The following is a 15,989-nucleotide window of genomic DNA, read 5'->3' as shown; positions in this document are numbered from 1 at the left end:
CCTCAAGTCCATTCTCTAGTAGGTCTGTGTCTTTATTCCCGTCTTGCCCCTAGGTTCTTCATGAACTTTGTGTTTTTTCCTCTTAGATTCCATATATATCTGTTAGCATACAGTATTTGTTTTTCTCTTTCTGACTGACTTCACTCTGTATGACAGACTCTAGGTCCATCCACCTCACTACAAATAACTCAATTTTGTTTCTTTTTATGGCTGAGTAATATTCCATTGTATGTATGTGCCACATCTTCTTTATCCATTCATCTGTCGATGGACACTTAGGTTGCTTCCATGTCCTGACTATTGTAATAGAGCTGCAATGAACATTGTGGTACATGACTCTTTTTGAATTATGGTTTTCTCAGGGTATATGCCCAGTAGTGGGATTGCTGGGTCATATGGTAGTTCTATTTTTAGTTTTTTAAGAAACCTCCATAGTGTTCTCCATAGTGGCTGTATCAATTTACATTCCCACCAACAGTGCAAGAGGGTTCCCTTTTCTCCACACCCTCTCCAGCATATATTGTTTGTAGATTTTTTGATCATGGCCATTCTGACCGGTGTGAGATGATATCTCATTGTAGTTTTGATTTGCATTTCTCTCATGATTAGTGATGTTAAGCATCCTTTCATGTGTTTGTTGGCAATCTGTATATCTTCTTTGGAGAAATGTCTATTTAGGTCTTCTGCCCATTTTTGGATTGGGTTGTTTGTTTTTTGATATTGAGCTGCATGAGCTGCTTGTAAATTTTGGAGGTTAATCCTTTGTCAGTTGCTTCATTTGCAAATATTTTCTCCCATTCTGAGGGTTGTCTTTTGGTCTTGTTTATGGTTTCCTTTGCTGTGCAAAAGCTTTTAAGTTTCATTAGGTCCCATTTCTTTATTTTTGTTTTTATTTCCATTTCTTTAGGAGATGGGTCAAAAAGGATCTTGCTGTGATTTATGTCATAGCCGGTCCTGCCTATGTTTTCCTCTAAGAGTTTGATAGTGTCTGGCCTTACATTTAGGTCTTTAATCCATTTTGAGTTTATTTTTATGTATGGTGTTAGGAAGTGTTCTAATTTCACTCTTTTACATGTAGCTGTCCAGTTTTCCCAGCACCACTTATTGAAGAGGCTCTCTTTTCTCCATTGTATATTCTTGCCTCCTTTGTCAAAGATAAGGTGACCATATATGAGTGCGTTTATCTCTGGACTTTCTATCCTGTTCCATTGATCTATATTTCTGTTTTTGTGCCAGTACCATACTGTCTCGATTACTGTAGCTTTGTAGTATACTCTGAAGTCAGGGAGGCTGATTCCTCCGGCTCCGTTTTTCTTTCCCAAGATTGCTTTGGCTATTCGGGGTCTTTTGTGTTCCATACAGATTGTGAAATGTTTTGTTGTAGTTCTGTGAAAAATGCCAGTGGTATTTTGATAGGGATTGCATTGAATCTGTAGATTGCTTTGGGTAGTTGAGTCATTTTCCCAATGTTGATTCTTCCAATCCAAGAACATGGTATATCTCTCCATCTATTTGTATCGTCTTTAATTTCTTTCATCAGTGTCTTATAATTTTCTGCATACAGGTCTTTTGTCTCCTTAGGTAGGTTTATTCCTAGATATTTTATTCTTTTTGTTGCAATGGTAAATGGGAGTGTTACCTTAGTTTCCCTTTCAGATTTTTCATCATTACTGTATAGGAATGCAAGAGATTTCTGTGCATTAATTTTGTATCCTGCTACTTTACCAAATTCATTGATTAGCTCTAGTAGTTTTCTGGTAGCATATTTAGGATTCTCTGTGTATAGTATCATGTCATCTGCAAACAGTGACAGCTTTACTTCTTCTTTTCCAATTTGGATTCCTTTTATTTCTTTTTCTTCTCTGATTGCTGGGGCTAAAACTTCCAAAACTATATTGAATAATAGTGGTGAGAGTGGGCAACCTTGTCTTGTTCCTGATCTTAGTGGAAATGGTTTCAGTTTTTCACCATTGAGAACGACGTTGGCTGTGGGTTTGTCATATATGGCCTTTATTATAATGAGGTAAGTTCCCTCTATGCCTACTTTCTGGAAGGTTTTTATCATAAATGGGTGTTGAATTTTGTCGAAAGCTTTCTTTGCATCTGTTGAGATGATCATATGGTTTTTCTCCTTCAATTTGTTAATATGGTGTATCACATTGATTGATTTGCATACATTGAAGAATCCTTGCATTCCCGGGATAAACCCCACTTGATCATGGTGTATGATCCTTTTAATGTGCTGTTGGATTCTGTTTGCTAGTATTTTGTTGAGGATTTTTGCATCTATGTTCATCAGTGATATTGGCCTGTAGTTTTCTTTCTTTGTGACATCTTTGTCTGGTTTTAGTATCCGGGTGATGTTGGCCTCGTAGAATGAGTTTGGGAGTGTTCCTCACTCTGCTATATTTTGGAAGAGTTTGAGAAGGATAGGTGTTAACTCTTCTCTAAATGTTTGATAGAATTCGCCTGTGAAGCCATCTGGTCCTGGGCTTTTGTTTGTTGGAAGATTTTTAGTCACAGTTTGAATTTCAGTGCTTGTGATTGGTCTGTTCATATATTCTATTTCTTCCTGGTTCAGTCTCGGAAGGTTGTGCATTTCTAAGAATTTCTCCATTTCTTCCAGGTTGTCCATTTTATCGGCATATAGTTGCTTGTAGTAATCTCTCATGATCCTTTGTATTTCTGCAGTGTCAGTTGTTACTTCCCCTTTTTCATTTCTAATTCTTTTGATCTGAGTCTTCTCCCTTTTTTTCTTGATGAGTCTGGCTAATGGTTTATCAATTTTATCTTCTCAAAGAACCAACTTTTAGTTTTACTGATTTTTGCTATCATTTTCTTCATTTCTTTTTCATTTATTTCTGATCTGATCTTTATGATTTCTTTCCTTCTGCTAACTTTGGAGTTCTTTTCTTCTTTCTCTGATTGCTTTAGGTGTGCGGTTAGGTTGTTTATTTGAGATGTTTCTTGTTTCTTAAGGTAGGATTGTATTGCTATAGACTTCCCTCTTAGAACTGCTTTAGCTGCATCCCATAGGTTTTGGGTCGTTGTGTTTTCATTGTCATTTGTTTCTAGGTATTTTTTTATTTCGTCTTTGATTTCTTCAGTGATCTCTTGGTTATTAAGTAGTGTGTTGTTTAGCCTCCATGTGTTTGTATTTTTTACAGATTTTTTCCTGTAATTGATATCTAGTCTCATAGTATTGTGGTCAGAAAAGATACTTGATATGATTTCAATTTTCTTAAATTTACCAAGGCTTGATTTGTGACCCAAGATATGATCTATCCTGGAGAATGTTCCATGAGCACTTGAGAAGAAAGTGTATTCTGTTGTTTTTGGATGGAATGTCCTATAAATATCAAGTCCATCTTGTTTAATGTATCATTTAAAGCTTGTGTTTCCTTATTTATTTTCATTTTGGATGATCTGTCCGTTGGTGAAAGTAGGGTGTTAAAGTCCCCTGCTATGATTGTGTTACTGTCGATTTCCCCTTTTATGGCTGTTAGTATTCGCCTTATGTATTGAGGTGCTCCTATGTTGGGTGCATAAATATTTACAATTGTTATATCTTCTTCTTGGATCGACCCCTTGCTCATTATGTAGTGTCCTTCTTTGTCTCTTGTAATAGTCTTTGTTTTAAAATCTATTTTGTCTGATATGAGAATTGCTACTCCAGCTTTCTTTTGATTTCCATTTGCATGGAATATCTTTTTCCATCCCCTCACTTTCAGTCTGTATGTGTCCCTAGGTCTGAAGTGGGTCTCTTGTAGACAGCATATATACAGGTCTTGTTTTTGTATCCATTCAGCCAGTCTGTATCTTTTGGTTGGAGCATTTAATCCATTTACATTTAAGGTAATTATCAATATGTATGTTCCTATTACCGTTTTCTTAATTGTTTTGGGGTTGTTATTGTAGGTCTTTTCCTTCTCTTGTGTTTCCTACCTAGAGAAGTTCCTTTAGCATATGTTGTGAAGCTGGTTTGGTGGTGCTGAATTCTCTTAGCTTTTGCTTGTCTGTAAACGTTTTAATTTCTCCATCAAATCTGAATGAGATCCTTGCTGGGTAGAGTAATCTTGGTTGTAGGTTTTTCTCCTTCATCACTTTAAATATGTTCTCCCAATCCCTTCTGGCTTGCAGAGTTTCTGCTGAAAGATCAGCTGTTAACCTTATGGGGATTCCCTTGTATGTTATTTGTTGTTTTTACCTTTCTGCTTTTAATATTTTTTCTTTGTTTTTAATTTTTGATAGTTTGATTAATATGTGTCTTGGCGTGTTTCTCCTTGGATTTATCCTGTATGGGAATCTCTGTGCTTCCTGGACTTGATTAACTATTTCCTTTCCCATATTTGGGAAGTTTTCAACTATAATCTCTTCAAATATTTTCTCAGTCCCTTTCCTTTTGTCTTCCCCTATAATTCGAATGTTGGTGCGTTTAATGTTGTCCCAGAGGTCTCTGAGACCGTCCTCAATTCTTTTCATTCTTTTTTCTTTATTCTGCTCTGCAGTAGTTATTTCCACTATTTTATCTTTCAGGTCACTTATCCATTCTTCTGCCTCAGTTATTCTGCTATTGATCCCTTCTAGAGAATTTTTAAAAATATGGAACCCTTCACGAATTTGCGTGTCATCCTTGTGCAGGGAGCATGCTAATCTTCTCTGTATCGTTCCAATTTTAGTATATGTGCTGCCAAAGCGAGCACATCATCAGATCTTTTATGTTCACAAATGAACTCTGGTGGCAGAAGGAAAGGCAACCAGCCTAATTCTTAATATAATCAGACCTTTTTTTTTTAAGTAACAGATTTTTACTACATTTGGCCTAGATATCTGTATAGTTCACTTATGCTTTAGGATCCTTGATAATCAGTTGGCATACCTGTGAAACCTTTGAGTAGTTTCTGGACATTTTAATTTTGTGATGACTTCAGATAGGTTGATTTTAAGCTCAGGTGCTTTGAGCAACAGAAAGGTCCTAGGACTCAGTAACTATTGCTATTTTACACTAGAAAAAAAATATTGTTTAATTGTTGCAACTAGTCAGTCTAAGGCATTTCATTCTTTTCAGCAGTATTATTGAAGTATGATATGTAAAACTCTCTACAGATAACATCATTTTGTATACAGAAAATCATGAAGAATCCATGAGTAAACTATTTGAACTAATAAATAAGCTTAGCAAGTCAGTATCAGTATACATAAATCATTTGTATTTATATATACTTGCAGGAACAATCTGAGATTGAAATTAAGAAAACAATTTCATGTATAATAGCATCAAAAAGAATAAAATACTTAATAAATTTAACAAAAGAAGTTCACAACTTAACGCTCAGAAAACTATAAAACATTTTTTAAAGAAATTAAAGATGTAAATAATAAATGGAGACAATTCGTGTTCATCAATTGAAAGAATTAATACATTCCCAACAATGTATGAGGATTCCAGTTTTTCCAACACTAAGTACTGTGTACCTTTTTTGTTTGTAACCGTTGTAGTGGGTGTGTAGTAGTATCTTTTTTTAAAAATTAATTTATTAATTTTTGGCTGTGTTTGGTCTTCGTTGCAGTGCATGGGCTTCTTATCACGGTTGCTTCTCTTGTTGCGGAGCACGGGCTCTAGGCGCACAGGCTTCAGTAGTTGTGGCTTGCGGGCTCAGTAGTTGTGGCTCATGGGCTCTAGAGCACAGGCTCAGTAGTTGTGGCACAAGGACTTCGTTGCTCCACGGGATGTGGGATCTTCCTGGACCAGGGATCGAACCCGTGTCCCCTGCATTGGCAGGTGGATTCTTAACCACTGTGTCATCAAGGAAGTCCCTGTAGTAGTATCTTATTGTGATTTTAATTCACGTTTTCCTAATGACATTGATGTTGAGCACATTTTCACATGTTTATTAGCCATTTGTATGTTCTTTTTGGTGAAATGACTTTTCAAGTCTTTTGCCCACTTTTAAATTGGCTTGTTTTCTTACTAATTTATAAAAGTTCATTATATATTCTGATCCTGAATATATATTCTGAATTATATGTTCAAGTCCTGCATCAGATACACGCTTTGGAAACATTTTCTGCCAGTCTCTGGCTTATCATTTACTTAGTTGTGTTTTCCTTAATGTGCTGAAGTTTTTATTTTTATTTATTTATTTTTTTTTTAATTTTTTTTTAATGAAGACGTTTGCTTTTTTTTTTTTTTAATTTTTATTTTTTGGCTGTGTTGGGTCTTCGTTTCTGTGCGAGGGCTTTCTCTAGTTGTGGCAAGTGGGGGCCACTCTTCATCGCGGTGCGCGGGCCTCTCACTATCGCGGCCTCTCTTTTTGCGGAGCACAGGCTCCAGACGTGCAGGCTCAGTAGTTGTGGCTCACGGGCCCAGTTGCTCCGCGGCATGTGGGATCTTCCCAGACCAGGGCTCGAACCCGTGTCCCCTGCATTGGCAGGCAGATTCTCAACCACTGCGCCACCAGGGAAGCCCTGAAGTTTTTATTTTTAATAAAATATAACTTATCTGTTTTTTTCTTCTGTATCTTGTGCTTTTGTTATCATGTCTAAGAATACTTTTCTAACCCAAGGCACAAAGACTTTCCCCTGTATATTTTTTCAGAAGTTTTAGTTCTTCTATTAAGTCTAGGAGCTGTTTTGAGTTAATCTTTGTATGTGGTGTTAAGTAAGGATCTAAGTTCATTGCTTTGCATGGGGTTATGTAGTTGTACCAGCACCAGTTGTTGAAGACTGTTCTTACCACATTGAAACTTCTGGACACCTTAGCTGAGAATCAGTTGACCACAAATATAGGGGCATACTTCTGGACTCTCAATTCTCTTTCACTGATCTATATGCCTATTCATATGCTGGACTGTCTCAATTACTAGAGCTTTATAGTAAGTTTTGAAATTGGGTAATCCAAGTCCTCCAACCATTTGCTTCTTTTTCAGAATTATTTTGACTATTCTAGATCTTTTGCAGATCTTAATATTAAATTTTAGGGACAGCTTATCATCTTAACAACATTAAGTCTTCTAATCCATGAACATTTATTTATTTAGATCTTTTCATTTAGATCTTTATTTATTTAGAGTTTAAAAAATTTCTCTCAGCAATGAGTTGTAGTTTTCAGGGTACAAATCTTACGCTTCTTCCATTAAATTTATTCTTAAATATTTTATTCTTTTTTGATGCTGTTATATTTGGAGTTGTTTTCTTAATTTTACTTTTGGATTGTTCATTCCTAGTATAGAGAAATAGAGTTGGTTTTTATATATTGACCTTGTATCCTATGACCTTGCTAAACATATTTATTCGTTTTGGTAGCTTTTTTTTTTTTTTGCTAGATTCATTAGGGTTTTCTACTCAGTTAATTATTAATTACAAATAAAAACAGTATTACTTTTTCCTTTTTAATCTTTATTCAGTTTTTCTCTTTTTCTTGCCTTCTTGCACTGGCTTGGACCAGTACAATGCTTAATATAAGAAGCAGGAGCTAACGTCCTTATTTCCAACATTGGGGAAAAAGCATTTATTCCTTCACCATTTAAGTATAATGTTCACCATAGGTTTTTTAGGTCGAGGAAGTTTACTTCTTTTCCTAATTTGTTGAGAGTTTTTATTATGAATAGGTGTTTGATTTTGTCAAATGCTTTTTCTGCATCTATTGAGATTATCAGGTTTTTTTCTGTTAATATATTACATTGGTTTTTGGATGTTAAACTAGTCTTGAATTCCTATGATAAATTCTACTTGATCATGGTTTATAATCCTCTTAATATGTTACCAAATATGGTTTGCTAATATTTTGTTAAAGATTTTTGTATCTATGATCACGAGGGTTGTTCTGTAGTTTTCTTTTCATGTGGTATCTTTGGCTTTTATATCAGAGTAATACTAGCCTCACAAAATGAGTTGGAAGTGTTTCTACTCTTTTTCTGAAAGAGTTGTGAAGGATTAGTATTAATTCTTCTTTTAAATATTTGATAGCATTCACCAGTGAAACCGTCTGGGCTTGGACTTTTCACTGTGGGAAGATTTTTATTTAAATTTTTCTATCTATTATAGTTCTGTCTAGATTTTGTATTTCTTCTTGAGTAGGTTTGGTAATTTTTGTCTTCATGGGAATGTGTTTATTTCCTTTAAGTTGTCTGATTTATTGGCATAAATTTGTTCATAATATTCCCTTATAATTTTTAATATCTGTGGGATTCATAACATTGTTCCCTCTTTTATTTTTTATTTTGGTAGCTTACATCTTCTCTTAATTTCTTACCCTTGTATTTTTTTAAGAATGTGGTTAAAATTTAATTTAATTTTTTCCAGCTTTATTGAGGTATAATTGACAAATAAATGGTAATATATTTAAAGTGTACAACATAATGATTTGATACATATACATTGTGAAAGGATTCCAACAATTAAGTTAGTTAACACATCCATCACCTCACATGGTTACCTTTATTTGTGTGTGTGAAAAAGCTCAACCTGCTATATTAAGAAAAGAAAAAAAGCTTAAGGTCTACACTCTTCAGTAAGGTAGAACCTTAGGTAATTCATGTGAGACTTATCTTCTAGTAAAGGTATTTTAATTTCCCTCTAAGCACTGCTTTAACTGCATCCCTTCATTTTTAATATGTTGTATTTTCATTTCATTCAGTTAAAAATATTTTTTAAAATTTTTTCTTGCTATTTCTTCATTGACTCGGGTTATTTAGGAGTGCGTTTTTTGATTTCCAAATATTTGAGGTTTTCACAGATTTCTTTGGATTCATATATTTTGGGGCTCTTTTGTTAGATGTATATGCATTTATAATTGGTATATTCAAAGAAATACATAAATCAATGATAACAGTTGGAGATTTCAATATCCTACTCTCAAAAACTGATAAAACAATTAGAAAGAGTATAGAGGACTTAAGCAATCCTGTCAGTCAACTTGACCTAGCTGACATCGTAGACTCTCCACCCAACAACTACAGATACAGGTTTTTTCCAAGCACATATGGAACAATTGCCAAGATAGACTATATACTGGGACAGAAAACAAGTTTCAGTACCTTTTAAAAGGCTGAAACCATACAAAGTATGTCTCCAAACACAACAGAATTAAATTACATATAGAGTGGCATGGACATATATACACTGCCAAATGTAAAATAGATAGCTAGTGGGAAGCAGCCACACAGCACAGGGAGATCAGCTTGGTGCTTTGTGACCACCTAGAGGGGTGGGATAGGGAAGGTGGGAGGGAGACGCAAGAGGGAGGAGATATGGGGTTATATGTATATGTATAGCTGATTCACTTTGTTATAAAGCAGAAACTAACACACCATTGTAAATTATACTCCAATAAAGATGTTAAAAAAAAAAAAAGATATCCACAGCAGGTCCATTCTTTGTCTGGAGCTTGCTTTCCCTTGCTATGAAAGTGGTAAATCCCACAAGCTCAGGGGTTTTCTCCTGTAACACCTACTGCATGTGCAGGCATTCATCCTGGGCCCTTTGCATTGCCTTCACGGGACTCGGGGGCAAGGGGAATTGACAGAAACAAACAAGAGTCCTTGACTGCTCCCATAACCCTGAGTGGCACAACAAGGACTAAAAACTTCTATTGGCTAAATCCAGAGGCCTCTTAAGCTAAAAACCATGGCTGATTTTAACACTCCACCACTTCCTATTCCTAGGAAGGGTGATTTAGCCTTTTTAAATGTCAGTCTCCATATATAATATAGAGATACAATGATAGTACCTATTTCACAGAGTTGTAAGGATTGAATGAGTCCATGTAAAGAGCGAGAGTGCCATGTAGAAAGTGCTCAATAAATGGTAGCTGTCTAGAGACTTTACGTTGGTCTTCCTCTGCCTTTCCCTTGGAGAATTTATTCTCTGTGGCATATTTATTTAGACTGCCTCACTTTAAAAGATTCTCCTGTAATTCACAGACATTTTCAGGAGGTTGTTGTCCTACCACTTCATTGAAAACGAGATCCAGAATTGTCATGCTTTCCTCTCTGCCTCTCTTCTAATATCCCCATTAAGGTTATGACAGAATTCTAATAAATTCCGTCAGTTGAAAATTGTGAGATTAAACGTATATACTCCAAGGTGAAGGAGATTTTAGGTTAATACTAGGAATGGACTTCTAAAGTCAGAAGTGTCCAACAACAGAATGGGCTGACTCCGGGCATACAGACAGAGGCTTTCGACTTGCAGAGCTCTGATTTGCCACTGCTTCATCTATCCCATCAAGTCCCTGAGGTCTGCAAGCCGTCGTAATCTATTACTGCAGTGAGGACTGTACCAAACAGATATGCTACCTAATAAGTATTATATTTGTGTGACTTTGGAATTTGTGATGCACAATTTTATACTGTTGTAGTCAAATGAATTGATAAGAGGAAATGAGCTATAACTTAGTGAATTGAGAAAGGTTATCAGACTTCCCTGGGTATTGCCAAATACAGTGAGCAAACTTTAATATTAGACTCCAGTTGAAGATCTGGCTCTTGAATCTCCTGCAGAGCTAAAGGCACACACAGCTCTGCAGTGAGGTCATGATAGTCTGGGGCCTATGTTGAGTGTAATTAGGCCCGTCCATACTACACACAATATTCCATATTTTGATAAAGTGGGAAAAAAATATTGAGGTTTTATTATATATAAGACTTTTATGTGCAAAGTTCGACAGATGTTGCATGCTGCTTTCAGAATTAAAGAAAATTACTTGGGCACTGATGTGTCCTTCTGTGAAATGTTTTATTCTTAGCTGTCACACTCCCTGTCCCTTGCCCACAACCATTATAGTGACCAGAAAGTCTGCTTGCTCTGCAGTGATGTGCCTTGACTAGTGCCCATTAGTTTTCAGTAGTTACCCCTGGCCTGCATGTTAGCCTTCAGTTTAATGGCCTTTTTTATGTTCATTCATTTTATTTTATTTCCCATCGTGGTTTTGTTTATTTCTTTTTTGTTTTTTGTTTTTTCTGTTCTCTTTTTTAAAACCGTCGTGGTTTGCCCTTCATATTCCCCAATATTTGCACATGACAAGATGTTGCCATCCCAACATTACCTCCCACTTCACTGACCAGTGCCACTACTGACCATCTAGCACCAGCCACAACTGGACCACTGCCTTCAGCTCCTCGGGATGTCGTGGCCTCCCTGGTCTCTACCCGCTTCATCAAATTGACATGGCGGACACCTGCATCAGATCCTCACGGGGACAACCTTACCTACTCTGTCTTCTACACCAAGGAGGGGATTGCTAGGTAAGTGCCTGTACGTCTGGAGCCGGTTGGTTGCATCTTGTCCACCCAAGACCAGACGTCCCCACCCTGACTCTTTACTGTGTAGAATCTGTACCAACTTTCAGTCCAGAATATATGATCACCGAGATGACCTAGTTTTAGGTCATTAAAAGTAAATTCCTAAACAGAGTGAAGTCCTGGTATTCTTTCCTGCCTCTCTGGGATGACTTGGGGAGAGAGTTATTTAAGTTAGAAGTATTAAAATGTAACCAGGGCTACCATTTTTTCATAAGATTCAGTCAAGCACAACCCATAGGCTATGTCTTTCTTAGAACTTTCAGATTCTAGAAATTAAGGTAGTTATTAAAGTAATCTTAGTGAATATCTGTCTGCACCCTTACCCGGATGTGGGCTGCTGAGCTCTGGGGTGGGGGGGGGGGTCTCCTTGATGACACAAGAGTACTTCGTGACTCATTTTCCTAAAACAGCATTTCATTAAATTTCTCTCCATCTCCACCTCTTTCAGGAACTCACGTTGCCTCTCCATTGCTTTTGGAGATTCTCCAGAATCACCAGGCTGCTTTACTCCACAGTCTACCTTTGTTTTATCTATCCAACCTTATTTTCCTTTAACCCCAGTTTAGCTCACTTTCTAATGAAACCAGTCTAATTCCTGTCACTATGCAGCCTTTTTTCCCAGTCTGTTCTCTTCAGTCACTTCCCCCTTGAAAAAAGGGTTTTTCAAATAAAACTAAAATTCAGTTAATCTTTCTTGGCCCAGACTAAGCCCCATGAAGCCCTCATAAATCTTTCTCTACCTTTTTCAGCACATACAACTTTTCTCTTGTATGTATGTGCCACTGATATTGGCACTTAATTATGATAACACATGATCTAATACTACCATAGTTGTTACTCTTCTGTTATTTTATGTGTATTTGTGTTGTTTTCCCAACCAGGTTATAAACTCTTTGGGAGGTACCATGCCACATGCTGACTGTGTACTCTGAATATTGCTGAGTAGATTCCTTCATTGTGCTGTTACTTCACACCAAAATAAGAAAACTAAAATAATCTGTTTTGGTTACGGCCCTAACCCATGAAATAAAGCTTGTATTTCTACAAGGGTGCTTACATTTGATATATATTGTATTTAATACCAGACTGGCAAGTTCAGCAAGTATAGGCACCTTCGTCAAGTCAGTACCCCTTGGTTTAACACTCTTGAGACATCTGAGTGACATAATTTGAGTCAGATAGGTGGAGCTGCTCCCAGGGTAATAGAATGTTCATCCGAACACTGCACTGGATGTCTGGGGAGTTACAAAGATAAGGAAACATAGAGCTAGTCCCAGAAAGGCAAGATATTACTACCAAACAGCACCTGTCTTAAAATGTTTCCAGTAGGCTTTTAGATCGCATTGCAAACGTCATGGGATTTCACAGAAGGAAAAAAGCTTTTAGTAATTCCTCAGAAGCAAGCTTATGTGCATCACAAGGCCTTTGCCCTTGTTGTTCCTTCTACCAGAACTGCATTTCCCTCACAGATAACTGTCTGGCTTCTTGTCCGTCATCCTCAGATGATCCCTTCTCAGGTCTTCCATGACTACCCACCCAGCTTAGCCCCTTGGTCACTGTCACACAGTGGAGCACTTGGTGGCTTGTTCCCAAGCCAGTTGTTAAATTTTCAGGAAATTTTGCAAACCCGATGACATGGCTCAGTAGCTCAAAATTGGGCATAGAGGGAGTAGTTACAGTGAGAAGTGCTACAAACCAGAGCCAGTTGTTAAACATTTACCAGAACATCACTGTAACATACCACTGTATTCTGTTTTTTAGCTTTTGTGTTGTGTTTTTTCAGAACACTTAATACTCAGAAATTTTCTCTTCTTATTAACACATTCATGGTGTTTGTCTTGTTCAGTGGAGTATCACCATCACCTGGAACAGAGCCTGGCTTATAAGTAGCACTAAATAGATACTTGTTAAGTGAGTAATTATAATGAATGGAGAAATAATAATTATTCAAGAAATAATGTTGACATAATTAACCTCCATTTAATAGAAGGAATAAAAGTTGTATCTCTGTCTTATGTATAACAAGTTATAGATGTATCAAGACGTATTTTTAAAACTTCTAAGTCTATTAGAAGAAAATATAGAAACTATTTTCATCACTTAATGTATCTTTTAAAGGAAGACAGAAAATTCAGGAACCATATAGGAGAGATTGACAGAGTTTATTATATAACTGTAAAATTCCATGTGATAAAACATAATAAACAAAATCAAATTATCAACTGGTAAGCTGGGAAAAAATTTAACATTTGTAAAAGATTGTATTGATACCCAGTCTATATAAAGAACTTTTACAAATCACAAGTAAAAGATATCTCATGAGGCAGATGGTATAAGTAGGTGCCTCAAAGAAGTTAGTGGAAAGCCCATTAAAGTTAAAAAAAAAGTTTTCACCATTACTAACAATCTTGGAAATACAAAATGATGAGTTACCATTTTTCACCTGTAAGGCTGGCAGAAATTTTAAGTTGATAATATCCAGTGTTAAGTGAGATGAATGTTGGGATTAAATCCAATCTAGGCTCTTGGTGGCAGTATAAATTAGAGGAGCCTTTGGAGAAGGTGATTTGGCAGAATTTTAAAAAAATTTTTTAATGCACATTCCTTTCAACCCAACAATTACACTTCTAGGTGTCTGTCCTATAGATATGCCAATATACATACACATAGGGCACTCATAAAAAATGTTTATTGTAGCATTATTTGTAAGGATTAAAAAAAGGAAAGAAAGTAAATGTCCATTGGTAGAGGAATGGGCATATAGTTAATATATGTATATCCATATGAAGTATGATGCAGGAATTTTTTTAATGACTTATATCTATGTATTTTGATGTGTATATAAATGCCTAGATTAGTGATTCTCAACCAGGGACAGTTTTGCCCCCCATCTCCCAATGGGCATTTGGCAATGTCTGCTGACATTTTTGGTTATTGCAACTGAGATGGGAGGGGATGCTTACTGCCATCTAGTGAGTAGAAGCCAGAGATGCTGATAAACATCCTACAATGTACAGGACAGCTCCCCTCCACCCACCAAAACAAAGAATTATCCTGCCCAAAATGTCAAGATACAGGTCTACACGCCACCTTTAGGTCTCAGGGTGGAACAGGTTTTAAGGAGGGAGAAAAACTAGGACTTCTAATTTTTTTAATTATATGTACTTTGGTTTTTAATGAAAATCTATCACTTATTAGTGAATCATGTGTTGAAATAAGCAGAGATGATTAATAAGTGAAGTTGGAATTGAAAAAATGTAGAAGATAAATTGGCAGGGGCAGGAGCACAGGGCAAGTATATGTGAAGAAAGAGGAGATGCAAGGAAGATCCAATTTAATTTGTGTTGTCTGTTGTTGGAAGGATGGGCAAGTAAGAAAGCTCTGGCCTAGAGTTTTTGGTCAGAATTAGTAAGAGATTACAATAAAGTGGAAGTTTGGAGCCAAGTGTTGGAATTTTGACATAATCAGTTAAGAAGGGACCATTTTAGACTCCTGAGCAAGTGTACACTGTGGTTTTATTAAACAGCTTTTATTAGCAGTACTTGGAGAGCACTGCATAAGATTAGAGAGGAAAAGCAGTGGAGTCAGGGAGACAGATCAGTAGTAGTTAGGTTGATCTAGGCATGCAGTAGGCCCTGATGAAGATGACAGCAGTGACTTGGAACAGACAGAATAAATCTGGGGAATATTTCAAAGGAATATTCTTGGAGATTGTAATAATAATTTTTGTCGCTTTATTACTTTATGATTTCTGAATAGAAGCAATGAAGGAATAGAAATAACACTAAGTCAAAGACTAGATCCCTGTTACTTGTTTTATAAACAAAATTTATTTAACCTTTATAAGTTTAAATTTTCTAATCTAAAAAATGAAGGTAATACATTATCTTCATAGACTTAAAACGTTTCGATGTGAGGATATATGCCGCTGCCTGCATTTACAAATTCCCCTACTTCCTGCATTTGATAATTCAACCACCAGGTGGCCTTATGTGCCTTGGTCATGAGCTATATAATTCTGTTGGGTACCTGAGTTTCCCGAAATTCCAAAGGGTCCTTCCTCTGCCATTTCACCTATGAAATGTTCACCTTTTTTTTTCAATGCCTTTAATGTAAACAGCAGTATTTTCTGTTAGCCACCAAATGGAAAGTACAGAGTAAGTTATTCCAGAAATTAATAGCATTTTAGAGTTGGACAAAGCCTTACGTATCTGTTAGTCTACTCCGGGAGCTGGCACACTATAGACCCTGGGCCAAATCAAACTTTTTATTTTTATGGCCCAAGAGCTAAGAATAGTTTTTACATTTTCAAACGGTTACATTTTAATAGGTTATACAAGTAACTACAGTTGACCCTTGAACAACACGGGTTTGAACTGCACACATCCACTTATATGTGGGTTTTTCTCAGTAAATCCGTAGTACAGTACTACACGATCCACAGTTGGTTGAATTCCCAGATGCAGAGCCGTGGATAGGGAGGACCAACTAAAGTTATACTTGGATTTTTAACTGTGGAGATGGTTGGTAATATTTTTCATTTGGCATCTTGGCCTGTAGATATTTACTATCAAGCCCTTTAAGAAAAAGTTCACCACCCTGGGCTCATTCTTTCATTTAATACATGAAGAAACTGAAGCCCAGAAAGAATTGGTGACTTTCCCGCGATCCCCTAGCAAGCTAGTA

The 15,989-nt window shown here is 36.4% G+C and overlaps 1 protein-coding gene and 1 non-coding gene across 2 annotated transcripts in view; one reads left to right on the top strand and one right to left on the bottom strand.

The window, feature by feature from the left end:
- The window catches only part of NEO1 (neogenin 1), a 246,440-nt gene that overhangs the window by 169,684 nt on the left and 60,767 nt on the right, over positions 1 to 15,989 (top strand). Inside the window, 1 exon segment of the mRNA XM_036842776.1 lies at positions 11,087 to 11,246. Coding sequence (XP_036698671.1) covers positions 11,087 to 11,246 — 160 coding nt within the window.
- On the bottom strand, positions 4,597 to 4,703 carry LOC118891598. The gene has a single exon (XR_005019151.1). It is a non-coding gene; the product is annotated as a U6 spliceosomal RNA (small nuclear RNA).

The sequence above is a fragment of the Balaenoptera musculus genome, chromosome 2, assembly GCF_009873245.2.
Source record: "Balaenoptera musculus isolate JJ_BM4_2016_0621 chromosome 2, mBalMus1.pri.v3, whole genome shotgun sequence".
In the NCBI taxonomy this organism is placed as follows: domain Eukaryota; kingdom Metazoa; phylum Chordata; class Mammalia; order Artiodactyla; family Balaenopteridae; genus Balaenoptera; species Balaenoptera musculus.
The sequence above is the reverse complement of the archived record's forward strand: the minus strand, read 5'-3'. Positions and strand labels throughout refer to the sequence as shown.